The sequence below is a fragment of the Hydra viridissima genome, unplaced genomic scaffold (genome assembly GCF_058129835.1).
Source record: "Hydra viridissima isolate aposymbiotic clone 2 unplaced genomic scaffold, HvirCarnegie_v1 scaffold_3, whole genome shotgun sequence".
Lineage (NCBI taxonomy): Eukaryota > Metazoa > Cnidaria > Hydrozoa > Anthoathecata > Hydridae > Hydra > Hydra viridissima.
In genome coordinates this window covers 7,620,595-7,647,165 of record NW_028324302.1, presented here as the reverse complement: position 1 = coordinate 7,647,165, position 26,571 = coordinate 7,620,595, and the positions used below count along the sequence as shown (strand labels likewise).

The 26,571-nt window shown below is 28.9% G+C and overlaps 4 protein-coding genes across 5 annotated transcripts; 1 reads left to right on the top strand and 3 right to left on the bottom strand.

The window, feature by feature from the left end:
- Window positions 1-1,152: 1,152 nt before the first annotated feature.
- Window positions 1,153-3,765, bottom strand: LOC149890817 (uncharacterized). Its single transcript, XM_090083231.1, has one exon. The coding sequence runs from the start codon at window positions 3,509-3,511 to the stop codon at window positions 1,193-1,195; it is 2,319 nt and encodes a 772-aa protein (XP_089939357.1). The 5' UTR covers window positions 3,512-3,765; the 3' UTR covers window positions 1,153-1,192.
- Window positions 3,766-3,776: 11 nt separating this feature from the next.
- LOC149890816 (uncharacterized) lies at window positions 3,777-4,689 on the bottom strand. Its single transcript, XM_090083252.1, has 2 exons — window positions 3,945-4,689; window positions 3,777-3,821 (listed from the first exon to the last, which is right to left on the bottom strand). Exons 1-2 carry the CDS (start codon window positions 4,627-4,629, stop codon window positions 3,790-3,792), a joined length of 717 nt encoding a protein of 238 aa, XP_089939378.1. The 5' UTR covers window positions 4,630-4,689; the 3' UTR covers window positions 3,777-3,789.
- Window positions 4,690-5,401: 712 nt separating this feature from the next.
- On the bottom strand, window positions 5,402-15,693 carry LOC145201998 (PC3-like endoprotease variant B). The gene is made up of 14 exons (XM_080074867.2): window positions 15,168-15,693; window positions 11,959-12,063; window positions 11,775-11,864; window positions 10,159-10,267; window positions 10,039-10,076; window positions 9,884-9,957; window positions 8,338-8,426; window positions 8,082-8,254; window positions 7,600-7,821; window positions 7,341-7,441; window positions 6,984-7,205; window positions 6,501-6,888; window positions 6,206-6,386; window positions 5,402-6,081 (listed from the first exon to the last, which is right to left on the bottom strand). The coding sequence occupies exons 1-14, from the start codon at window positions 15,510-15,512 to the stop codon at window positions 5,615-5,617; spliced, it is 2,604 nt and encodes an 867-aa protein (XP_079930993.2). The 5' UTR covers window positions 15,513-15,693; the 3' UTR covers window positions 5,402-5,614.
- Window positions 15,694-17,839: 2,146 nt separating this feature from the next.
- On the top strand, window positions 17,840-24,078 carry LOC145180379 (palmitoleoyl-protein carboxylesterase notum2-like). 2 transcript variants are annotated; one of them, XM_090083237.1, is made up of 12 exons: window positions 17,840-18,132; window positions 18,852-19,043; window positions 19,242-19,294; window positions 19,429-19,530; window positions 20,011-20,071; window positions 21,546-21,607; window positions 21,713-21,818; window positions 21,954-22,145; window positions 22,224-22,306; window positions 22,493-22,658; window positions 22,742-22,789; window positions 23,003-24,078. In XM_090083237.1, exons 2-12 carry the CDS (start codon window positions 18,853-18,855, stop codon window positions 23,304-23,306), a joined length of 1,368 nt encoding a protein of 455 aa, XP_089939363.1. In that variant the 5' UTR covers window positions 17,840-18,132; window position 18,852; the 3' UTR covers window positions 23,307-24,078. The 2 variants fall into 2 exon arrangements, with proteins under 2 accessions (XP_089939363.1, XP_089939362.1); XM_090083236.1 differs by having other exon boundaries at window positions 18,116-18,208.
- Window positions 24,079-26,571: the final 2,493 nt, after the last annotated feature.

Genomic DNA, 26,571 nt, shown 5'->3' with positions numbered 1-26,571 from the left:
AGCTCATTTTAATATCAATATAACTTTTTTTTTTTATTTTTTTTATTTTTTTGTTCTTTAATCTTTATAAACTCGTAATATATAATACAATCTTTACAGTTTAAGTATAGTTAAAAATCACAAGATTACGTTATAACAAATATTATATGAAATAAAACTGTAAAGTGTTAGATTACTTCAAAGAACGCGGGAAACTTGCAGAAGACCGATGGTCTTGTCATCAAGAAACCGCTTTGCGTTATTAATATTTTTGGATACTTCAATTTAAAATAAATTTATATTTAAAAAATCATGTCATCAGTTTCGACAGAATGAAAGTAAAAATGCAAAAAACAAAGAATGCAGACAAAACAAAAAAAAAAAAAAAAAAAAAAAAAAAAAAAAAAAAAAAAAAGAAAAAAAAAAAAATTTTTTTTTTTTTTTTTTTTTTTTTTTTTTTTAATTTTCTAATTTTATTACAATACACATAAATATAAGTAGGTACACGATTTGCTAAATAGGTAATATAAAGTCGTTTTTTAATATATAGTGTTGATAAATAAAAATTTATTTATTTATTAGTGTTGATAAATAATATAATTTATTACTGTTGTTGTTGTTGTTTGTTTTTGAGTTATTTACAGTTTTTAGAGTTATTAGAGTTGATATTGGTTTCGGAACAAAGTTAGTTTTATATATAGTTTTGAATGTTTTAGGCTTAATAAAAGTTCATAAAGTTGTTAGTGTTTAAAATAAGATCTTTTAATAATGTTTTCAGAGTATTTAAGTTATTCGATTTTTCCAGTTGGGTATTTTTGGATACTAATTTGTTATATAGACAAGGACCACGGTACGAAATAGAAAAGCGCGAGAGAGTAGTTTTTTGGAAAGGTACTTTGAAGTTTCCCGTTCCTCTGGTATGGTATCTATTGTTGCTATTTTGAAAGAAATTCTTTGAAAAGTGAGAAGGAACAAGTCCAAGTTTATATTTGAGCATAAATAACAAATTTTGGAATATATTGATTTGATATACATTTAATGCTTTCAAATTTTTTAATAGTGGCTCAGCATGCGAGAGTCTATCCTTATTAAAAACTATTCTTGCAGCATGTTTTTGTTTTCGATATAGTGTGGTTAGTTTGGATCTATGTGTACTCGCCCATGCAACATTAGCGTATATGTAGTAGCTTTGTATGAACGAGAAGTATAAGAACTATAAATTATCAGGAGACAGTATAGAACTTGCTTTGTAAAGGATACCAATGTTTTTTGATATTTTAGTATTTAAAATATCTATATGTGATTTCCAAGAGATGTTCTCATCAATAAGTATCCCTAGAAATTTAGTTGCTCGGGTTCTCTCTATTTCTTTATTATCTATATTTAACGAAGGTAAATCGGAAGGTATTTTTATAAAGTTAGGATGAAAAAGAATGTATTTGGTTTTTTCTGTGTTTAGCGATAATTTGTTAGATTTTAACCAACTGTTTATTTTTTCAAGTTCAGTATTTGTAGTTTCATAAAGTTCTGTAATAGATGAGGATGCATAAAATAAATTAGTGTCGTCTGCGAACATTATGACATCCAATTTACTCGAGGCTTTAGGAAGATCGTTTATGTATATTAAAAACAAGAGAGGTGCAAGAATGGAACCTTGGGGGACACCGTATTTTATTTTGAGTAATTTTGAAGCTTTTTTTTTATGAGCAATAACGCATTGTTTTCTGTCTAGTAAAAAGTTTTTGAACCAGTTTAGTGCAACACCTTTTATCCCATATTTTTCCATTTTCCTAATTAAAATAGCGTGATCTACTGTGTCAAACGCCTTAGATAAATCAACAAAGACTCCAAGGACGTATTTTTTGTTTTCAAAGGAGTTATTTATATTATTAATAAGATCTAGAATTGCGTGTTCGGTTGAATGTTGCTTTTGGAAGCCAAACTGTTTTTCATTTAGGATTTTGTTATTTGTTAGATATTTATACAGTTTATTGTATATTACTCTCTCCAAAAGTTTTGAAAATACAGGTAGAACTGAGATTGGTCTGTAGTTATTTAGTGTAAATGAATCTCCGGTTTTTAATATTGGTATTACCTTAGCTATTTTTAATTTATTCGGTACAGATCCTGTAATAATTGAAGATTTAAATATTTCATATATTGGTTGTTTTATCACTGAAAACACATTTACAACTATATAGCTACAAATGTCGTCTATCCCAGGAGCCTTATACGTCTTAAGTGAGTTTTTTGCAATTTCTAGTTCTTCATGGTTTAGTCCAGAGAAAATATTTAAACAGAGATGTTGGTTTGTGATATAGGTTTCGAAGGAGATATCAGGGCATTGAATATTTGAAGCCATGTTAGGGCCTATGTTTGCAAAAAAGCTATTAAAGTTTTCAGCGATAGAATTTTTGTCGATATATTCAGTTTCATTAACGATAATTTTATCAGGTAAATCATTTGATTTTGTATGGTTTTTACCTATTATTTCTTTCAATATGTTCCAGGTTTTTTTAATATCACCTTTGCTTTTTTGTAGTTGTTTTGAATAATATATTTTTTTAGAACTCTTTCTAATTTTTTCAAACAGATTTTTGTATTCCTTGTATGTAGTTAAGTTAGTTTCATTTCTGTTTTTTAAAAACTTGATATATAATTTTTGTTTTGTTTTTGATGATTTTCTAATCCCGTTAGTTATCCATGGGCAGTTTAAATGTTTTAACTTTATTTCTTTCTCTTCAACAGGGAAATGTTTATTGTAGTGGTCTAGAAAAATATTAATAAACAAATTGTATGCGGAGTTTGTGTGTCCAAGGTTACATTCTTGATATACTCCATCCCAATTTACTATAGATAGCGAGTCTTTAAAATTTTTGATAGAGATTTGATTGATTTTTCTTTTATAAATTTTGGTTTTGGTATTGTTAAAGGTTTTTAGATCTTGAGATAATGAAAAATAAATAGGAAAATGATCTGATATATCGGTTTTGATAATTCCTGCTTTTAAAGAGGTTTCTAGAAATGTATTTGTTAATATATTGTCTATAGCAGAAACGGAGGTTGGGGTTACTCGGGTAGGTTTGTTGATGATTGGGAGGATACACAATTGAAACAGATTATCAAAAAAGAGTTTAGTATCAGCGTTTTCTTTGTAGTTTAAACTGTTAATATTTAAATCCCCTATAAAGAAAATATTTTTTCCCTTATCATTTATTTTGAGAAAGATTTCATTAAAAAAATTTGTAAATTTATTTATATCACCTTCTGGAGGTCTATAGCAAGTGGAAATTATAATACTTTTTGATTTATTACCCGTTATCTCAATAGTAAAGACTTCACTATCAGTATCAGAGATAGAGAGGTCTTGTCTTACTTTAAACACTTGATTATTTCGGATATACGTTGCGATCCCTCCTCCCCTTTTATTTGTTTTTCTTTCAAAAGATATTAGTTTATAATTTGGAATTTGAAAATTTGTGTTCGTTTGAAGTAATTCATCAGAACACCACGTTTCGGTTATGCAAATCATACTAAATGAGTAATTGCAATCTATTAGAAAGTGTTTTAGTTTATCAAAATTTTTATTTATACTTCTTATATTTATGTGTATTGCAGTAAAACTATTTTTTAAAGTTTCGAGTTCAATTTTAAAAGTTTCAGTTTCAAAATATTTCGAATCAAAATTATTTCTGTGAAAAATTTGCGCATCAGAGTCGTAAAAATCGTTTAGTAAAATATTATTAGCAGTTTCGAAGGCATTGAAACGCAGCGTTTCAAAATCTATTGTTTTATTTATGTTTGCGTCAGTCATAGCGTAAAGTGCGATAAATCAAAACGTGCTAGCATAATAAAAAATGTACAGAACTATTTCACATATCTCGATTAAGTACTTTTTTAAAAATAAAGTTATTTACGAAAATCTCTGACGAATATTTTATCATATTTGATTATAGCAAATTTACCTTCCTTTCGGAATCTTTTAACATCTTCCCATAGCTTTTTTCTTATTTCCATCGTTTCGTTCGCGTAGTCTTCATTAATGAATATTCCGGTTCCTTTGAGTTTTTTTGATAGCGTTAAGATTTTATTTTTATTTTGGAAGTCTAGTAGTTTAATTATTATAGTTCTTGGAGAGTTATCTTCATTTATTTTTCCAATGCGGTGAGCTCTTTCAATTATTACGTCTTCAGAGATTTCCAGTTTATTTCTAAATAGATCTTTAACTTTCTTTGTACAGTCATTCCAAGATTCCATGGGCAGCTCAGATAAGCCATCAATCCTTAGGTTATTACGGCGTGAACGATTTTCAAGGTCAATATTTTTTTTTTTAAAATTGTTAATTTCGCTAGCCATCAGACTGTTTGTTTCCGATAATTTTTTTAAGAAATTTTCTTCCTGAAAGTTGATGCTTTCCTTTATATCATTGATGTCTTTTTCAATTATTTTAACATTCGATTTGCTTTTATTAAATTCGTTTTCAAGTTTGTCAAGCCGATCTGTTAATATTTTTAGATTTGCACTTATGATATCGCTAAATATCTTTTCCTGTTTTTTTAAAAGGTTGATAGTTTCACTAAGAATACCTTTTTTTTGTTCTTCCAGTTTGTTGGTTATTAGTTTTTCAATATTTTTCATTGTAACTTCCATATTGAAAATTTTTTCAAAAACACGTCTTGCTCTTACGATGCCGCAAAAAAAAAAAAAAAAAAAAAAAAAAAAAAAAAAAAAAAAATAACTAATAACTAAAAAAAAAATAACTAAAAACTAAAAAAAAAAAAATAACTAATTTTAAGTATTGTAAATCTATGAGTTAGACTTGGATCTATCACTATGATCCTAGGTTAAAGTTTGAACATTTACAGCTGACTCAGAAATAATATATCGCGAGGTTAGAATTATTTTGTTATATCTCCAAGTTTAAACGTTGGGAGAAAGTTTTGGATTTTTTCTAAAAGTAAAAGTTGTTTAAAGTTTTAGCTAAAATTTTTAAAAAAATAATAACTTATGCTTCAAATAATTTATGTTTAAGCAAATTATTTAGAAAAAAATTTAAAAAATAATGCGTATTTTAAAAGTTATTATCTTTAACTAAAATTAACAACTCATTTTCTCCCAACTTTTAAAATGGGAGATAGAACAAAATAATTCTAACCTCGCGATATCCATCGCAATAATTTTCTCAAACAATTACTTTGATGGAAGTAAGGAAAAAGGCTGTGTCGATGATTTTTTACAGTTTTTGGTAACTCATAATTTTTTTTTTGGACTTAACTCAAACTTTATTCAGGCTTATGCTCATATGAAAGGTACGAATACCTTTTCATATCAGTCTTCATAAAAAAAGGCACGGATACCTCTTCATATCAGTCTTCATATGAAAGGTACGGATACCTCTTCATATCAGTCAGATACAGGATAGTGAAAGAGCGCTTTCGCGCATTTTATCGAAAACATTTTCTTAACAATTATATATACACTAAAAAAATAAGTCTATCCTATTTTTAATAGCAAGATTGAACCGAGCTAACTTTAACAGCAAAATAAAGCCGATATTTATACTTTTAATAAACCATATGGAGCACAGAAGAGGTATGAAACTTTTTCAGTTATTTGTGTGAAAAATTCAATAGAACTAATTATTTTCTTCTTCTGGCCCGGTGCCATAAAAGCATAAACTCCATTCTAAGAGTTGTCCGGAACTAACTCTACCATTGGCATTGAGCGACGGTAGGAAAGGTTCTTGAAAACCGTTACTAACTTGGACTCTTTGAGAGCCAGTTTCTTCTTGAACTTGAACACGAGGATCTTGGTAAGTTAGCCCAGTCCTTTTAGACGCTTCTTTATCGTGAATTTTTTGAATTTGAGCAAAGTTTCTGTCGTAGCCGTACACTTGATCATTTTCACCATCATTCACATCTTTATTTATATTTGATTTCCCGAACAAATCATCGGCGTTTTGAAAAATTTTTTCTCCTTCAACAGCACTAACGTCTCCGTTACCTTCTCCGTAACTTTCTGTACTTTGAAGGCCTAAATCGTTATTGTCGGTTACAACAGTCTTCTTAGCAGAATCGTGTAACAAAGATAAAATTTCTGCATCTACAAAATGAAACTTACATCGTCTAATAATCCACTATTATAATGTTTCAAATTAAATAAAGTAGTTAGAAAATTATAAGAAAATAATAAGAAGATAATAGCTCAAACTTTCATAAATGATCACCTTTTTGTAAAATGTTTCTGTCTTCATCTAACTCATCTGTTTTTATTGAGTAAGTTCTTATCTTATTTCGTTTTCTAACACCATCAGGATAAGGAACATCTAAAATTGAAGAATTTTCAGCTTCCTTTCTTTTTTTCTTTTTCTCTTCTAAATCTCTCATCTTCTTTTCGTCATCAATTACCTGTTTAATTAAAACATACATAAGCAAAATATTATTTCTTAATTTTTTTCAGACAAAAAGAATTTTAATGCAGTACCTTTATTACAATATTATTACAGAACAATAGTATCTTACTTCTTCTTCCAAATCTTCGACATCTGGCTCCTGTTTGCTAGTATCATGCTGTAAATAACCATTCAAATTAAACCCTTTACTTGTCAATGCTAAGATGTTATCTGTAACATTTAAGGTCCATATACCCTTAGGACTCTCGCCCCAATTGTGAACAGTCATAAATGTCCAGTCATGAAGCCCCTTATCACTATCATCATAGCGCCGCGTTGATAACATTTCGTTTCTAGTACCCATGGGGGAAAATAAATCAATGCTGACGTCACCACGACGACGGTGTTGAAAGGAAACAGTGAGTGTTACATGTTCTAATTTTGTGATTTCTTTCTCTGATCCTTCACACGATATTGTATCGATAGTAATTGAGAGAGTACCTCCAGCAGGAATCTCTCTAAGAATAAAAAATTAAAAACAAACACAAGTAACCAATTTCGTATATGTAACACATGAGATTAAATTAACAGATTAAACAACTGAAAAACTTACTGAACAGAATTACTGGAAGGACCATTACACCTTCTTTGTTTTGGAACGTTTCGCCAGTGTTTTGCAGCTTCTACCATTTTACCGGCATCTAAACGGCCAAAACCAAATTTATGATTGAAATGAAATCCACCTCCATTGTCCATCCACCCCTCGTCAACAGGACTCGTCACTTGCGCAGTATTCACTATTAAATGTTGAACATCTCTCCAACTCAAATTTGGACTGTTAAAAAAAAATTAATTATCTTTAACATAAGAATGAGAAACTACAAAATATTTTAAACATTCTTTACTTTTAAATTCTTTGCGCCAAGTTTTTTTAAATTCGTTTTTTTTTAAACTTAACTTAATATTTTACTTTGCTTGGAGAACAAGTGCAACAATCCCAGCAGCAAGTGGGGCAGAAGATGATGTTCCTTTAAACTCATCAGTACATTTGCCATGTAAGTCTGTGGTTATCTATGTAAACACAATTAAAGAATTCATTCATGTTCATTACTAGATTCATCAATTTTAGATGTTAAAGTGCTACTATAGAGATAATGTAGAGCAATAAAATCTATTTTTCTACTCCATAAGTGGCAATTTATTGGTAATCCATACTATAATGCACTTACCATTTTGTTCTCTTCCTTCTCACGATGTGAACCTCCATTAAATGTAACAGCAAGTGTTGATGAGCACAACTCTGTATAATATGCTGACAACCCATGATCACTGATACAACCAATAGAGATTGTAAAAATTGATGTAGTGTAACCATCACAGTTACAATCATCATCAGTCAAGCCTCCATTTCCTGTAGCCCAAACATATATATTGCCCTTACCATTTCGACCCTAAATTAATGTTTTTGCAATTGTTCTTAAGTTGTATTACAAATACACAAAAAAGTTTTAAAATATATCCTACAATCCAAGTGAAAGTTATAAAAGAACTTATAAAAGAAATTTTAATTTATTATCAATTTTCACTGAAATACAGTGAAAGTTAATAGTAAATTAAAGGGTTTATTATTTATATAAACTAAAGGATAAATAAAGAGTCAAAAAGGTTAAATAAAGTGTCTAAAATGAAAACAAAAATAACATATTTTCACCTCCAAGGCTCCTCTCATAAGCGCTTCCTGAGCCAAACGGCCAGGCTTTCCAAATGTTTTTCCATCATCTTTTGGTCCCCAACAATTGCTATAGATATCAATGTAGTTTGACTGAAAGCTTAAAGAGCTTCCTTCCAATATATCAGTGGCTTGTCCATCTAACATTCGAACACCTGAAAAAAAAAAAAAAAAAAAAAAATTAAAAAATGATGTCTTTAGCAGAATCTTGGCTTATCAAAAACTAAACTAAACATACCACCAATGTTGGCATCATAAGCAACACCTACACCACAATTAGAATTATTAGCGGCTGCTGCTATTTCACCAGCACACCGTGTCCCATGGCTTAAAGAAAGTAGCATCAGAATAAATAGAAACAAATTTTAAGCTTCGAAGTATTACTAATTATCAATTAATTAGGCAAGAGGAATCAAATTTACTAACTGGCCATTTTCCCCAGACAAGAATAACCAAAAATATTAACTTGCCCCTTTCTTTATCTTGAAATTCAAATAAGGATATATTTAGTCTTTACTTTTGAGTAACCAAATTTTTACTCAATACTCTATCAATCATGTTTTTAACATATCAATATTTTTAACCTATCAATCCTATACTTTATGGATCATATTTTTCAACAGTATTTTAAACAGATTCAGTAAGAATAAGTACCATCAATCAGTATTTAATGAAAACCATTGCAAAACTTTCAGAACCTTTAACCTACTCTACCCTTTCTCTAAATATGAGAAACATTTTTTTGAAAAGATTATTAATACTAAAACTATTTCTCTAGCGTATCTCTTATGCTACCAATCCATAACTAAAAGTATAAACCATTTAAAACATTTAAACTTGCTAAATGCATGTTGAACATCTTTAAATTTTTGCAAAAGGAAAAGTTAAATACTATCTTTTTAATACTTTGAAGCATTTTAAAACTTTTTAAAAGTTTAAATATGTTTAGTGTCACATGCAAAAATAGATTGTGCTTTGATTGGTTGACAAAATTTTAGTTTAATAAAAGAACTTTGCTAAAACCATTTATGATAAGAATAATTCAAGTGACCTGATGAATATCTTAATGCTTGATAAGTGTTGTAAACCATAATAAAAAAGTCTTTCATGTATATTTTGGCTTTTATCAAATATAAGAAAAAAGGCTATACAAGAACCACAAACATTCATTGTATATAAGATAGCGTAACTAATAACGGTATGTATAATAGGTTTTATAAATAGCGTTACTAATAACTGTAATATTCAGAAGACGTCAGAAATATTCAGAAGTGACGTCATGAGTGTTATATTACATTATTACTTAAATTATAACAATAAGCCTTTGCAATTTATTACAAGAAAAAATGGCATAGATGAGCTTGGTAATATTTGTTACCAAACTTTGCTTTTCTGCTAGCAAACTAGATGTGGTGAATGCATCATAGCCTAAGTAGAGATGCTGCTAAACGTAGGTAGAGATGCTGCTAAACGTAGGTAGAGATGCTGCTAAACATGGTTTTTATTAAAAAGAAACTTTATCTTTATTGCATTTTCTTTAAAACATTACAACTCTGATTTTCTCTGACCTTTTATTTCTACACAAAATGTTTATGAGCAATATTTTTTCAAAAGGATTTTATATTCCAACTATTTTTAAAATATTTTTTTTTATATGGGATAGCTCTAAGATAAACAATCTAATGTGATGTAACTACATAGGATAACCCTAATATAGGATAACATATTTCTTGCATTAGAAATTAAAAAGCAACTGCATCAGAAATAAAAATGTTACTACTAACCAATTATCTGGATCAGAATCTCTGGGTTTAGGATCAGCATCCATGTCATTAAAATCATAGCTGGCTTTTTGATCCTTAAATTTAAAAAAATAATTAAAATTTCACATTTTAAAACTGTTTGTTAAAATTATGTAAACTAAAATAAATTTACTCACATAGTTATCTCTGAGGTCAGGGTGATTATGATCAACACCTAAAAAATGTAAAAAATAAAACAAAATATTATTTTTTTTAAAACAAAAAACCTTACAAATAAGCCTCAAAAAATCTCTTACCATCATCTAACACGCTTACAACAACTCCTCTTCCTGTAATACCCTGTTCCCAAACAGGTCTTACATTTATGTCAACTCCAGATGGACCGGTTGATTGACCATTATTGAGCTAAAAAAAAACTTTTTTTTAGTTTACATTAAACTATAAATTTTTATCCAAAGTTTATTCACATATAGACTCTACTTTCATTCATTACCACTGGCCATCTTACCACTGACCACCTACTCACCCTAGCCACTCATTCAACTATCATACTTAACCTTTTTATCTAATAATTTCCAAGTGTCATTAGACAATCAGTTGCAGTCATTACCTTTCAGCAAATAAACAACAACCATAAAAGATGTTTAATACTCTTAGTATTAATCATACTAAATCTAAATTATTATTGCTTTTTTGTTCTTTTTACAAGTAATTTTGTGCAGAATAACATTAACAGAGTTTTACAAATATAAATTGAAGATTTTTATGAGAAGTTCTAAGACAATTTTGTTGCTGTAGATAGATGTAAATCAGAGGGTTAAACAACCTATACTTTTTTTATTGCAAAAGAAATTTTAGGTCTTTTTTGTTTTGAAATTTAACTAGAAAAATACTTATTTAAGGCTTTGATATTAATTTACAGTTATATAGGGATTTCCACAGAGGCTGTGCAGGGATCTGCGTATTTCTCATTTATCCTTTGTTCCCTTTTTTTTTTTTCCTGCTAACTCATCTCTTTAAGTTCTTTTATTATAATCAGTGCCTATCTACTTTGTTATAGTCAGTGTCATTTACTTTGTTAGCATCAGTGTCTATCTACTTTGCTGATTTCTCTCTTTTTTTCAGCCAAAAGACCAGTTTCTTAATTTTAGGCATGTTTAAAATTTTATGTCAAAAAAAAAACAAAAAACAAAAAAAAAAAACATAAACATTTGACAAAAGATCAAATGAGATTATCAGTTTATCAGTATTAAACTCTTTTAATATTAAGAATTCTTACCAATTGAATTACCAGTTAAATGGTAATTGAGGATATTTATCTTCAATTATGCTTTTATTTTAAAATTAAAACTGCAATGAAGACAGTTTATCATAAATTGTAAACATATTTTTCTTTATTTAATAAAAAAAATTATTGTGATGACTATAACAGCTCAAGTTAAAATTGATCTTTAGTTAGACTGGTTGTTATTTAGTTAGACTAGTTAAATTATTTTTTAGAATAAAAAGTAAAAAATGGCTTTGTTGGACCATAACAAGAATTTAAAGTAATTACCTTTTTACGGTTAAATTCTATATAACTATGATTATACATTTTAAAAAAATATTCAATAGCTAAAATCAGTTATGTTAAGTTTTTAAAAAATTGAAGAGTAAAAAGGTTACTCTTTACATCCTTATTATGGTCTTAAAAAACCATTTTTTATTCACTTTTTGTTCAGAAAAACAATTTACAGTTCTTAATTAAATGTATTTCAATTTAACATGGTCATTAAATAAAAAACTAAATTTTATCCCAATTTCTTATGGATAAAACATTTTTACATTATAACTTTATATCAAATATAAAAAATTAACTTATGTAATATAGTTTACCAGTCAGAAGGCAACAAGTAAAGCAATAGACACTTACTAAATACCACTGCTCTTTGAATTTTGGATCTGTAGGTATTCCATCTTTACGGCGTCTATCGAGAAGATGCTGCTGCTCTGCCCATAGGACCTGAAGTATGACAATCAATAACATTTATAAGATGTTTATTTCACTATTAACACTATTAGTATTTTCTGTATAAACTAGTTATAATGAAACTTACATGATTTTCTTCAAGTAGTTTTTTAGTTGTTTGATGTAATGCTCTCTTAAATCTCTTCTTTGATTTTTTATGTTTGAAATGAAAGAATCCTTCTAAATTTCCAATCTGAGCCAGAAATATATTACAAATTATGTCATAAGTCTTAAATCTAGTGATATATAATACAAATACTTTGTAGCAGAATGAAATGAATAGAAAATATACACACATTTGTTAAATAATATATCAATCATGTGTAACATTTATTTCCTTTATTTCATTACTTCCTTCAATACCTTAAACAATTCGAGTATCAAATAATGTCTTATTACAAAATATTAGGTATTTTTTGCATATGATTGCTGCAGTAGTCAGTATCGTATAATTACACATATTCCTACATTTCTTTTTGCCTTTAAAAGTAACCAAACTTTATTTAAATTATCATCACTGAGTTGGAGATAAGTATTAACAAGATTTCATTACATTCTATAGAAGATGCTCAAGAAGCATGATTAGTGAAAAAATTCTGGGAATTTTTTTTATAAATTAAATAGTTTTGAAACAAATGGACAGCAAATATTTAACAACTTTATTGTTAAAATGTTATTAAAATGTTGCTCCCTAAAGATTTAAGCAGATCTTTTATTACTTTAAAGTATTAAGCTACTATTATATCTTACACAAATCTATGTAAATCCTTGCAAAAGCAATCAATATTATTGGTATATTAAACTATGAAGATATTACTTTTTACAGGTAGCTATATTTATATATTTCAGCTAAGAGTAAGGCAAAAGGTTATTGGATATATATATATATATATATATATATATATATATATATATATATATATATATATATATATATATATATAACAGCAAATAACAATTTGTTTTAGAAAGAAAATCAAAGCAACTGAAAATCAGTAGATTTAATTATCTTAATAAAGACTATTTTGGATTGTTGAGGTTATTGATGAGAACAGATCATGACATAATAATGAAAAAGATTGTATATTATTATATAGCTAAATACCTTAACTTTTCTTAATTGTATTTTGAGTCAAAAACATAGAGTTGATATATAGTAATAAACCATTTACATTTAAGTACTAGAAATAACTCATCAAAATGTTTAGTAGTCAAAACTAAACAAAAAGTTATTTTTGTGTGTTTAGGATGGTAAATTCACTTTTACACAAAGGGTTTTACTTTTAATGACAACAAAAGTTTAAAGATAAATCTGATATCATTTGAAGATCATTTTTTTTTTTTTTTAATTATCTTTACTTTACAAATTACATTTGTATAGTAAGACAACCAAACTGAATTGGAGAATTTTAAAGATATATAGAAAATGGGTCCTCACTGTAAAAAACAAGGTCTCCAAAAATACTCTTAAAGCGTTTCTTAAAATATCAAAAACTGTATTTACATTATAGGTTACACTAAAATATACCCAGCGACCATTAAATCGTAATACTTGTGCTCAAACCTCGAGTCCAACCTAGAACAACACTGACACCATAAAATATGCAGTTGCTAGAATACCAACTGGTGCAGTAAACTGTATTTTACATGCCAAGGCTGGTTGAGTTTCAAACAAAGAGATAAACCTCAAGTTTGGGTTTCTTAGAATGCTTTAAACACGGTGATCTTAAGCTGACCGTACCAGAGAAATCTCAATTTCCTCATGTAAAAAAACAAGTGTTTTCAGCAAGTGTAAACAAAGTTCAATAATGTTCGAATCCGTATTGAGTGTTTGAGTATGTCATAAAATTAAAAAAAAATAATTCCAATATCTCAAACGAATCTCTCCGACAATTTTTTTTTGCTGTGTGCACTTCAGTTTATTTGTAAAAGAGTGCTGTTAAGTAATATTTTTTATATTTTTAGCATGACATTGAAATAATATGTTAAGTGAGATTTTAATAGTTAATCTCTTTTAAAGGATATTAAAGAATTTAAGCAAAAAAACAAACTGATTTGACTCTCCGTGCTCATGTTAAATTATATTATTATCTGTTAAATTATACAAAACAAATCAAAAGGTACAAGAACACTTTTTTGATAGATAGTCAAGGGCTGCAGAAATCTGTTTGCAAGTTTTCTGCTTACAAAATGAGTAGCTGCATTGGGTGTCTCAGTTCTCCCCTGTCCTCCACCCAACCTCTTAAATATCTTGCTTTTTTTTACTTTTTCTTTACGTCGGAGTCTGGGAATAGATACCATCACGTCTTTTTTTCTCATCCATTGAAAAGGGTAGGAGTAAGATTCTCATTGTTTTGATTGCATCTCTGTTTTCAAATTGAAGAAAGAACTTTATTAAAAGTGCTATATCTTTTAAACTATTAATCTATATAAGCGAGAACGAGGGTAGTTTGTACATTTCTTTTAAATGTGCACCTCCCTAATGAATTAATACCGCGGCGACTAATTGTCTCTTAAAAATTAAAGCTATTTAATTAATCTCTCATTTCTCTGGACTTTTAATTATATAATAGCCTCATGTCTCAAAATTAATCTTGCCTCAGATTTTAACATTCAAAATCTTTCTGCGAGATTATTAGGCAAAATGCGATATAAAACCTGTTCAGTTAGTTAAACTGTTTTGTTCACTTGTACTCCTATTGGTTTGAGCACGCGTCGTAAAAAGCACTAATATTTGATAAAGAAAACGCGAGCTCTAAACAACTAAGTTCATTTATGAACTCTCAATAAACAATTTTTTCTTACACTTTTTCTTCTTTCATATTTAATTTAGTTTAAATTTTGTAGGATTTTAATTCCTTGATTTAACGTCACCATTCTGTTCTTTGGCATATTGCGGAAGATACGTTATAAATTATTTCCGCCTGGATTAATTTTCGAGGAAAGTGCAAATATCTGCTAATTTCGAATGTAAATCCATATAAGACATCTTATCAAGACGATCGCAACTGAGACTATACCAAGAATTATGTAAAGGATGTGACTGTGGTCGAACTTCTTGCGCGTTTACTTTTTTATCAAAGTGCCAACAAACATTAAAAGATAAAATCAAATCAAAAATAGTTAAAAAAAAAAAAAAATGAAGATAAATCCCAAATGCTGGACTAATTTTCACCTTAAACTTTTTCCCGCTTTTTTCTTTAATTGTTTGTTGTTGTTTTTTAATTTTATCATATTTCATATACCTGGGTAAAAAACGTGAAAAGCAAGAAAAAGTGGAAGACGAAAATAGATTACCTGTCCTAAATTTTCAAAACCATGTTTTTCGGCTATTCTATCTGCTTGGGCAACTTCTGCTGGATTGAGCTGAACAGCCCAAGAGTTTGTATATAACAACTTTCCTTCTTTGCTCTGCAAAGCGTCTTCTAACTTTCCTAAATATATTTTGTCATTTTTCGTAAGCTGACGAGCGTTGAAATTTGGTCTTTTAGCAAAGCGTCCATCTTTATACTCGTGAGAGACTTTAATGACATCTTCACGATAGATTTTTTTTTTAGATTTATGGTGATGCTTTTTATTGGCAAAAGTAATATCTAACGTCGCTATAAAGATGCATACTAACAACATAAACCTGTTGAACATGCTGCAGTACCGAGGGTTATCTTTTTTTCTAACCCAGCATAGTAAGTTTGATGAAATATCTCATAAATACCTTTAAATAGATAAATACTTATATTTTTTGCATTAAAATATATATTTTGGTTTTAAATAGCAATAATTTCTTGCAATAAAGTAGCTCTTTTAAAATGAAGTGAAGCGATGTGAAACGTTGTTGTTTAGCAGGTGTTTTGCTCGCAGGAGAGCATTGATGCGTACAGATTTACTAATACATATGTAGTTAGCACAAATCTTACAGTGTTTAAAGATTTGTGAAAGATTTTTCTTCAAAAAAAACTGCTACAACCTATTTGCGTTCTTTTTATCTCGGACAACCAGAAACTCGGACAAAACAAGGGAGAAATAATTAAGATATGACGTTTTAAAAATGTTTTGAACTCCTTATGTAAAAATAAATTTCTTTAACTGATTCTGAAATTTGAAAAACAAATAATTGTTTACATTTTTTCCTATTTGATATTTCGGAAGTAAAATAATATTATTGGTTTACATTATACAACATAACAAATTTATAAATAATATTTATTGTGAAAACTGTGTGTATTAAGTTCATGTTATAGAAATTTTAAATAGTAAACATCACTTTATGCTTTTGAAACGTAATGTGCACTTGATAAATAGATCTTCTTAACTATGTGGGGGAAGATAAATATATATCTTGGCATGATGCTCGATACGATAAAACGAATCTTGGCGTGAAGTTCGATAACTTTGTATAGTATATAAAGAGAGCGGTTTAAAAGATTTGATCCAAATAAATTTTTAAATTCTTATTTGTACTACAAAAATGTTTCAGAGCTTAAATTCTTCTCTTACAACGGATAATAAGAGAAAGTACCTGTTCATCTTCTCTTACAACGGATAAAAAGAGAAAGTACGGATAATAAGAGAAGGTACGGATAATAAGAGAAAGCACCTTTCTGTTCATCTAAAACCTGATTTTAGGTTTTGATCTTATGAAACCTGATGGTTCGATTATTAAATGCAATTAGAAGTCCAAAAGGGAGAGCTACTAAAGAATCACGAGAGTTGTTCGGAGCTCATTTTTAGGAAATAAAAGAATGAGGACACAAGGAATAGAAAAGAAATCGTAATAAAGAACACCATTAAAGTAAAAAAAGAAAAAAGAGAGTTTGGAGAGAGCAATACTTAAAGTCCAGTTAGCAAATAAAAACAATCGCTGTTATTAATTGACTCCTCTCGGTTTAAAAACAAACATGTACGTAATACCGGGCTTTTAAAGATGTAGTTTACCATTATGAAAAGTTTTTGAATACAACTTGCCTAAATGACGTCTGTTTTGAAACTAAACGAAAACAGCTGAGTTTTATATCATCGCAATTACAAACTGTTTACAATGCGGATTTTCACCTTAACTCGAATTCACTTTATTGTACTAATCAACCTCCCCAGCATGTTAAAAAAATAATTTGTTTATATTAAAAATTTTTTAAAAAATGTTTACTTTATTGTCATCCACTGGCTCTACTTCTAGAGTTAACGCAATTGATCCGCATGATATAGTTAATCAATTGCGACTTATGCCATTGTTAATGTAAACCGTAACCGTATGTGGAAAAGGAGCCTTTTAATGAATATTGAAATGAAAAAACATCCTTTTCATTTTTTATCTGTAGTATTTAGTTTTTAACAAAGAACCTCAGTCTCTTTGTCTTCATTCATAAAAAGACAAAAAATGAAATATCTCCTCATTAAGATTTTCTTTTTAATCTGTTGGAAAGAATCAATTTTTTTGTGTACTCACCAGAGCAAGAGGCGATAAAACAAGATACCAAACATAATAAAGTTTGATTAAAAGAACCATTTCCACAATGACTTATTACGAAATAAGTCATTATTGAGATCTGCAAAAAGCGGCGGCAAAAATAAATGAAAAACGCTTGCTCGTGTCCAAATAATAGACGCGATGTGTGTTTGATAAGTAACAAAGACTGACCGAATTCTTTTTTATCCGTAAAATCAAATATTTATTGGGGCAGAAACAAAATTTAAGACTTCGGTAATTATAAAATCTTTTCGCAGAATTACTAAAGATCAGTCAAAAGCGTGTCAAAACGTAGGAACAAGTATAACATCCAATTGCGAATAAGTATTCTTTATCATCTAAAAAAACTTCAAATATCACAAAATATAAACAAATAGAATTAATCTTTTATGACGTACCTGTCCGTATTTATTACGGAAAAGAAAACCAGGGATTTGTAAATTTTCAATATTTTCTTTTTCTTTCCACCTTTAACAATAATTAAAAAAAAAAAAAAAAAAAAAAAAAAAAAAAAAAGAACAATAAAAACAAAACAAAACAAAACAAAACACTATTGCAATACTTGGCGACTAGCAGAGTATTCTGCTTGGCACTAATTGGATTGAGACTTATCTTTGTGAACACTTAAAAAGGCTTTGTTAATCTCAGTTCTATTATTTATAACGTGTTCAAACCTTTACCGTCAACGATCGATTCGTTTCATCAGACCGTTATCTAAATATATTTTAATTGGTGCCGCTGTTCTCCATTGACTTTCTCTTATTGAAATTCAGCAGAAACTTATAAAAGCAATTAAAGGTAGCTAAATTGTTTATTTTTTATTTTTTGCTCTTCTACTTATTGCAAGTATAATACTTTCATCAGAAACGAAGTCGTAAGTTCAAAAAACTTTGAATTTTCTTTTAATTGATTGCATCTTGTTTAAACACTTTTGTTTCCTTAGCAAAATTCTTTTTAATGGTTTTGGTTCATCAAATGATTCTAGCTACTTGAAACTTTTCTTGAGTTTCAAATAAAGTTTAAATCATAGAAAACGATTAAAGTTATAAACTGACACCTTTTTGGAGATACTGCAAGTCTTTTGTGGTGGTGTCACCCTCAATATGGCCATATACTCTATTCCGCGTCTGATGTCAATAACACGTAAAACAACACCTCACAGAAAATGTTTTTAGGCATTTCCGGTTTTAGGCTGTTATTAATATCGAGCTTTCAATAACGATCGCTGAAAAGCAGCGTGTCAACAATAAAATTTGCAGGCCTCGCCATTTTTATCTTAAACTTATAGAATAAATAAAAATTTAGATTAAATATTTTTCGCGAGCCAAGTGATTCCATATATTGTTCCAATATGCGTAAAAAAAATCTTGCTATTTTCAAAAAAAATTGCTACTCTTATATATGGTTTTAACATCCATTTTAGTTTTAATGATTTAATAATGCTGGCTTTATCTTCAAGTTTTATACTATAACTGACCAAACAAATATAACTATGGAGCAAAAATATTTTATTTTAGAATGTATATCTTTCGATTTATTGTATGTTGCATTCTTATGCGATTGTCAGCTGCCATCCCTATCCGATGTTTAATGCATGCTCCAGATAAGATGGGAGATTGCGTATCAGAGTTAAACAAGTTGGCTCAAAGAATGGAAAGAGTATTTTTAACGGATGACAAAATAACATGTAACGATGGATCAAAAGCAGGGTGCGGAATTTTTTCTCTGTGCAGTTTGCAATCATAATTTTTCTTTCTTTTAATTTTTTTTAACAAATTTTACGATTTTTAAAACTTTGCCAAAGAGTTGCAAGAAAAAAAAAAAAAAAAAAAAAAAAAAAATTTGTTACAGTTTTATTTTTTCAATTCGTTTAAAATTTTTATTTTCATCTTTTAAAATTGATTTAGATATTATATCCGAGAAAATCCGAAAAGTGAACAGTGGATCATTTATCTGGAAGGTAGCTTGTTAAGCACGCACTGTGCCAGTTTATTTTCATAAATATTTTTTATTTCTACTTTTATCATATTTAAACTTGATACATTTTCAACAGCAAAGTAAGTTTTTATATTTTCAACTCATTTTTTAATGTAGGAGGTTGGTTTTGCCACAACGAAGCCTCTTGTACGACTCGAATGAATCACTCAAGCTTATTCTCAATGACTTCGTCTAAACTGTGGCAAGAATATCGAAACGGTAACCTTTAAATAGACTGTTGTTGTTGAGGTTAAATATGTCATTTTTGTGAATAAAAATTTATGCCTATTGTTTTTAAAGTTTCATAAAACTATTTAACAAAATCCATTCGGATTTTTTTATTTTATGGGAAAATTAAAAAAAAAAATTAAAACCAAAAAGCTAGTAAATTCTTGACACTTGGAGTAATGGTGACACACTTCGTCGTGTAAATCAAATATTTCAGTAATCGCAATCATCAGCCTAAGAATATTTAGGTAAGAAGTTCTTGAGTGAGTCGCTGTGCAATGTTAAACGGGGGTGAGTGAGTCGCTGTGCAATTTTAAACGGGGGTAGCTTAACAAACATCAAAAAATGCTCTCCAACTGCTTTTTTTCTCTTCCACTGTTACGACTATTTTTAAATATAAACATCAAATAAATTATGACGTGCAATGCTTGTTTTAAACGTGAGTTCAATCTTTTTTTTTCCCGTTTACAGGCGATGGAATGCTGCATCCAAGATCAGATATGAATCCTTTATTTTACAATTATAATCATGTGTAAGTTATAATTGTCTTTTTTATCTATAATTTCATGTAAAAATAAATTTCTTTAACTTGCGTTATAAAATATACAAATATATAAATTTTTCTCGATTGAACCTTATTCATATGCAGAGCCGTTTTCTAGACACTATGGGGGCCTCTTGCAAAAAGGACTATTGGGGCCCTATATACACAACATCCAACTTTCAACGGACAATTTAATCAGACTTGTAAAAGTTTAACTATATGAACAGCAATTGTCAATTATTATTATTTTATTTTTTATTAATTTACAGGTTATGTGTCTTTTATAACAAAATGTTTCCAGAAATGTAAACAATAATTTCTTTTAAAATTATTGTTTAATCCTATAAAGACAAGTCTCGACTATTTACAATCTTGTACACGAATACTTGCATAATGTTGTACACAAACACTTGCGTAGCTAATCTTCAATTGCAACTCTTGGATTGGATTTTAACAACTTAAAAAATAAAGAGTTTAAAATACATACATACATAAACATATACTGTGGATACAATATTATATATGCGTAACATGTTATGTAACCATATATTATGATTATCAAGCTTTGCAAAGTATTTAACTCTTCACAAAATAACTGTTTATCTTTAAGTAATGCACATCAAGACCATATATTTATTTAAGCAATCAATATAAAGAAACAATTAAGTCTAAAACAAGCCTAAACAGTATTAATCAACAACTATGAACACAGTTGATTTTTTTCAAACACCAGTTTTACAGAAGTTTGCCAGTTTTAGCATGGACATATGCAGCTACCAGATCTTCCATGTCCAAAGACCTGCAAATAAAATACGCTTCAATTGAAATTTTTATTTCGATTGAAATCAGAGTGCAAGGATGAGATACATTGTAATGCTGAGATTACAAAACTACGTCGTCTGCTTCAATATCTTGAACTATTTTTTCAAAGATTCTACACCTCCCTTGTAGTTTTTTCTTTTTGTTTGGCTCATGTTTTTCATGAAGAAGAGAAAGCTGTACAGTCCACACATATCTTTCATTTTTTAAAAGCAGTCGTACCAAATCAGAGTGTACAGGAGAAAACGCCCGCACGGGGCCCCTTAGAAAAGAAGTGTGACTATGCAAGTATTACCTAGTCATTTTAATAGAATGTGGTGGTCGAGAGTCTGGGACCCATTTTAGCTTGGGGCCCTGTGCAAATGTCCAGCCTGCCCATTGAATCCCGATGGTTCTGTTCATATGATACTTCATTTACAAAAATATGATAGAAATACAAATATTTTATATACAAAATAATTATATATATATATATATATATATATATATATATATATATATATATATATATATATATATATATATATATATATATATATATATATATATATATATATATATATATATATATATATATATATATATATTGTATAAAGTTGAAAAGTTCATATAAATTGTTTTTAAAAACATATTTATTTTTTAGATACGTTCCTTATTGTTCTAGCGACTTTTGGCTAGGAAATACAAATCAAGTTACGTCAGTAGGTGGGTTTCCCGTTTGTCTTACGAGTGCCGCACTAAGATTTGACTTATAGATACTTTATTTTTTAATGTTATAAAAATATTTTAAAAGTTACCAGTTTTTTAAAGGTGGTGAGATTGCTTTTCATGGATCAAAAATACTTATGAAGGTCATTACAGAGCTGTTAAATCAGCGCTTGATAAAAGCATCTTTGTTGATACTGGCGGGTAGCAGGTAGTTAAATCCTTTTTTCATTCTTTAATATTTTAACTACCACTGAAATTCATGGTCTTCACCTATACTATTCCTAATATTTGTAATTTCAAACATTGCTGCAAAGTAGTGCAAACCTTATTTTTTAATTTTTAGTGCAGGAGGTATTGGTGTGCTGCAAAATGTTGATCGTGTTGCAAAAATTGTTCAGAAACTGAAACCAGATATGGAAGTTAGAGGTGTAATTGATTCAGCCTATTTCCTTGAAGCTTCATTAAATCCGGATTGTAAGTCTGACGAAAGTTACGGCTGCAATAACTCCCATTTGCAACTTAAGCTTGCAACCAGGTACAACTGATTTTTTGTTTAATTAAATCTTGCGCGAAAATTGTTATTTTCTCTGTATATCTTTATATTATTGTTTAGATATTGGGATGCCCTATTAGACCCCTCTTGCGACAAAGGATACCGGTGCTTGTTTGCAGAAAATATGCTTCATACTCTGGACAGTAAGTTAAAAAAAAAGCATTTAAAAAAAGTTTTTATTAAATTTTTTTTTCTCTTACTTGTCCAGAACATCAAACATTTTCTTAGATACTGGAATTGATGTCATAAATGTCTGTTTTAAACAGTATTTACAACAATATTTACAACATTTTAAATAAAAGCATTTTGACGTATAAACCTTTGTTTAGCTCCGATATTCATGTTCCAGTGGCTGTATGATACAGTGCAAATAATGGCTGATAACCGAGCTTTAGAAACGCATTTAGAAGAAATTTTTCAGGCTGAGAACATGGCTTTTATTCTAAAACTTGGAGAAAAGATGAGAGAGTTGCTAAAAGCTAGCGATGAGAAACAGTAATTTTTTTTACATTAATAGAAACCTTTTTCAAAATTATTATGTTTCGAACAATATTAGTAAATATTTTTCTGTCTTTTAGTGGTTTATTCGCCCCTTCATGCATCTCCCATACAGCATTAACGAGCTGGTAAGAAAAACGCCTTTTTAAATTATCAGAAAAAAACAAACTGCGTGCATACAAGGGAGAACAATTTTGTAAATTTACCAAAACTTAAATATAAAACGAGGGTGGTATAAAATTTTCCTAGCAAGGAAAATATAGAATGTGACAGAATATATTATATGACATAAATATATTACATGACAGAATATACATGATATCGTATATGTTTTCATTTAGTTCCGTTTTTCAAGGCATCAAAATTCATGGAGTGACTCTTAACCAGGCTTTAGAGTGTTGGTTGAACGAAGCAAGTAACAAGACTCGTGCAGGAAAATACGCAAACTGTAAGCAGAGGCTTACAGACAAATGTCCTGCGATGTCGTGTCAAAAAGACTGCCCCACAATATACCACCCTACAACAGGAGAAGAAGTAGAAATTCCTATGTCAAGTGACCAAGATAGTGATAAAATCATGTCTGAGCAAGACACGCATAATTTCGATTTCTTAAACAAAATAATGAAAGATCTTAAGACAGGATAAGAAAGCAAGTAAGCGCATCCGTTTCTGGCGCTAATTTCATATTGGTGACATTACCGAATAAGGAAGCCAATATTTTCGTAGAGAATTAAAAAAGACATGTATTTAAATTAAAAATCGACATCATCTCGATCGTTTTACTATATTCGACAAAAAAGAAAAATTTATCTAGAAAAAGGGAGCTCTATTTAGAAGCTTATCTTTAAAAGAGCATTTCTCTTTTCTTTCCTAGTACAACACGAATGGCAACGCAATCATTGTTGTTGAGAAGTCTAGATTATATAACAATCTGTAAATTGTAAATTAGCACTGATCATATCGACATATCAGTTCTATATATCTTTAATATAAAATACAGGCTAGCCTAGATGTCTAGTTAGAAGTGCTGCGCAATATTCGATGAATAATGAAGATTCTTGTAATTTTTGTTAGCACGAGAAGTTAATTAATTAATGTTAATGAAATTTTACAGAAGATTTAAAGAATGCATGTACTCGTTGAAAATCGATTTATTCGGTAAAGCTTCTTATAGTAAATGAAGTTATACGTTAGAGAAAGATACACATTAGAAGCAAAGTTGGGCAAGCGGGCCGTCGGTTCATTTAATAAATAAAATGGAAATTGAAAATTGTTTAGATATTATCGTTTAAGAAAATGATGACAAAAACTGCAACAATTTGATTGGCAGATTTTTTTGCATTCTTCGGCTTTTGTAAAAAAATAATCGCAACTCTTTTAGTGTCATCAAAGAAGTAAGAAAATTAAAGTTGAAAAATTGTCTTTTTAAAAATTTTTAAATTTAAAAAAAGAAGAAATGATAAATTGTCAGTGTAGCGAGCCAATTCGGCGCCTAATGTAAAAGATAGAAAATATCGACCAGGGGAGGTCAAAATAGGTTTTTGAAAGGGTTCCATAAAATCAAAAGTAAAAATTTTTAAAACTTGAGTTTTTTAAGAGCTTTTTAAGATATGTATTATTACCCTGTTAAAAACATTATGTATTAAGTAAAAGATTATTTAAACACAGTTTAAGATTAAAGGTATCCTAGTTTTGCTTATTTTTTGCTAAGTTTGTCCTATAAGAAAATCTTAAAGCTTCCACCCAGCTAATTCAAAACGTTTAAGTACGTTCAAAGAACGTTGGAAACGTTCTTAGAACGTTCTTAGAACGTGCCCGACCGTTTCTAACGTTCTACGAATGTTTCTTGAACGTTTTGTGTTAGCTGGGCAGAGCTTCTTTATCACAAGATTTTCAAGAGAAAAGCAGATAAACAAATTAATAATATTTCTGAAAAATATTTTTTTTCAAGAGATGTCTTTGTGCAGCCAGCAAATGATTATTTTCACCTGACTTTATGCCAAGCCGAGTTAAATGTGCGCGGTTAGGTGGTAGGCAAAAAAACTTTATTTCGTTTTCTTCATAACCTTTAAAATAACATTTGGAGAGAGATTAGAGGATGATTTGAAGAGAGATGAGAGGATGATTTGAAGAGAGGTGAGAGGATGATTTGGAGAGAGATGAGAGGATGATTTGAAGAGAGATGAGAGGATGATTTAACTTCTTTCTTATATTAAAAATAACCTTAAAGTTTAAAAAAAAAAAAAAAATTGTTGTCATTTAATTACTGAAATTTTCTTTAAATAATATACTTTTCATCAAAAAATTAAAATTTTTTTTACTGAATTGTTAAGAATAAAATTTCTATGCCGACAATCGGTTTAATATTGAGTGTACTTCAAAACACTTCTATAAATAACACTTTAAGTAATTCACTTTGAGTTCTGCATTGTGGTCTTATACACAGATAAAAGTTGCAAAAAAAATTAATATTACTTTATTTGTTTAAAAAAAACGATTCGTGTTGTAGGAAATTGGCTTAAAGCAATCTTTTACGCGATTTTTGACACTGGAGACAACAATTAGTTTCTAGTTATAATAATTGCAGTTATAATTCGCAATTTTAATTGCTAGAGAACACGTTGTAGAAAAGTTTCAACCTCATCTGCTTTTCCATTCTGTAGAAAAGTATGAGGTTGCAATCTCATTTGCTTTTCCATTCTGAAGAAAAGTATGAAGTTGCAATCTCATTTGCTTTTGTACAAGCAGTAAGATTAACGAACTGAGACTGAAAACAACTTTAGAATTCTTTGGTGTTTAAAAAAGTTCCAAACCTTAATTCCCCAATTACGCTTATTGTTCCTTGTAATAAGGTTATGCTATTTTTACGTTAAGTGCTCTCTTATATTCAGAATATAAGAGCATTGGCAACAATTTTTAAAACGTTTCTCGTTCTAAACAAAAGAAATGGTAAATAAGATCATGATTAGAGCTATTTTACAGCATCCTTTGGCGATTCATTTGTTTCCCACTTAACAATGTTTTTGGTACCATGTAGCATTAAAATCTCTATGATCAGTACAAGATGAACTTGTAGGAAATCAAGACCTAGATCACTGTTCAACGATGAAGAATTTATCAGATATTTTATGTTGAACAGGGACCAAATTGTTTACAATGAATCTTAAAACCAGAATTATGAAGATTTAAGTTATTTGAATGCGTATTTTGCAGAAATTTTGAATTGTAAAAAATGCTGATATCTGACAAAATATCTTTAGAAATGTAGGTATTTTTCATGTTTTTTTTTGTTATAGTTCTTTTACCATTTAAATCATTTTGAATAGATTTCAAATTTGATTCTTCTTCTTGAATTAAACTTGTATTTTGCTGCAATAGTTTTCTATTTTGCTGTGTTTTTTTTTTCATATGTTCTAGCTTACCAAAAAAGCAATTTTGACTCCCATTATAGTGTCATCCGGAGCGGTAGCGCAATAGATTCTTGATTTACCCATTATGATTCAAAGCCTCTAAAAATTGATCAAGAAGAAGTTCTCTCTCTGACGTCAAAGAATTTATACAATATTTTAATTGTCTTCTGAAAAGTTTTATAAACTCAGAAGATTTTATAAGTAAGCTAACGGTATGAAGACCATTTTTTTCACTTGAAAATTCATTCAGAAAAACATTAAGGTGGCCATATACTTTAATCCAGAAAACAACAACATTTTTCTAAAATTTTCTACCACATGTTTTATAATACGTTTTAGAGAATGAAATTTTTAGAGATGATAGAAAAATATCTAAATTTTTAAGAAAAATAAAAAAATCAGAAATTTTTAAAATTGAATCAGGGGGTCGCTTGACAAATTAAAAGCTGAAAATATGGTACAAAATATTGATTGAAAATGGACAAAATTATCTTCAAAAT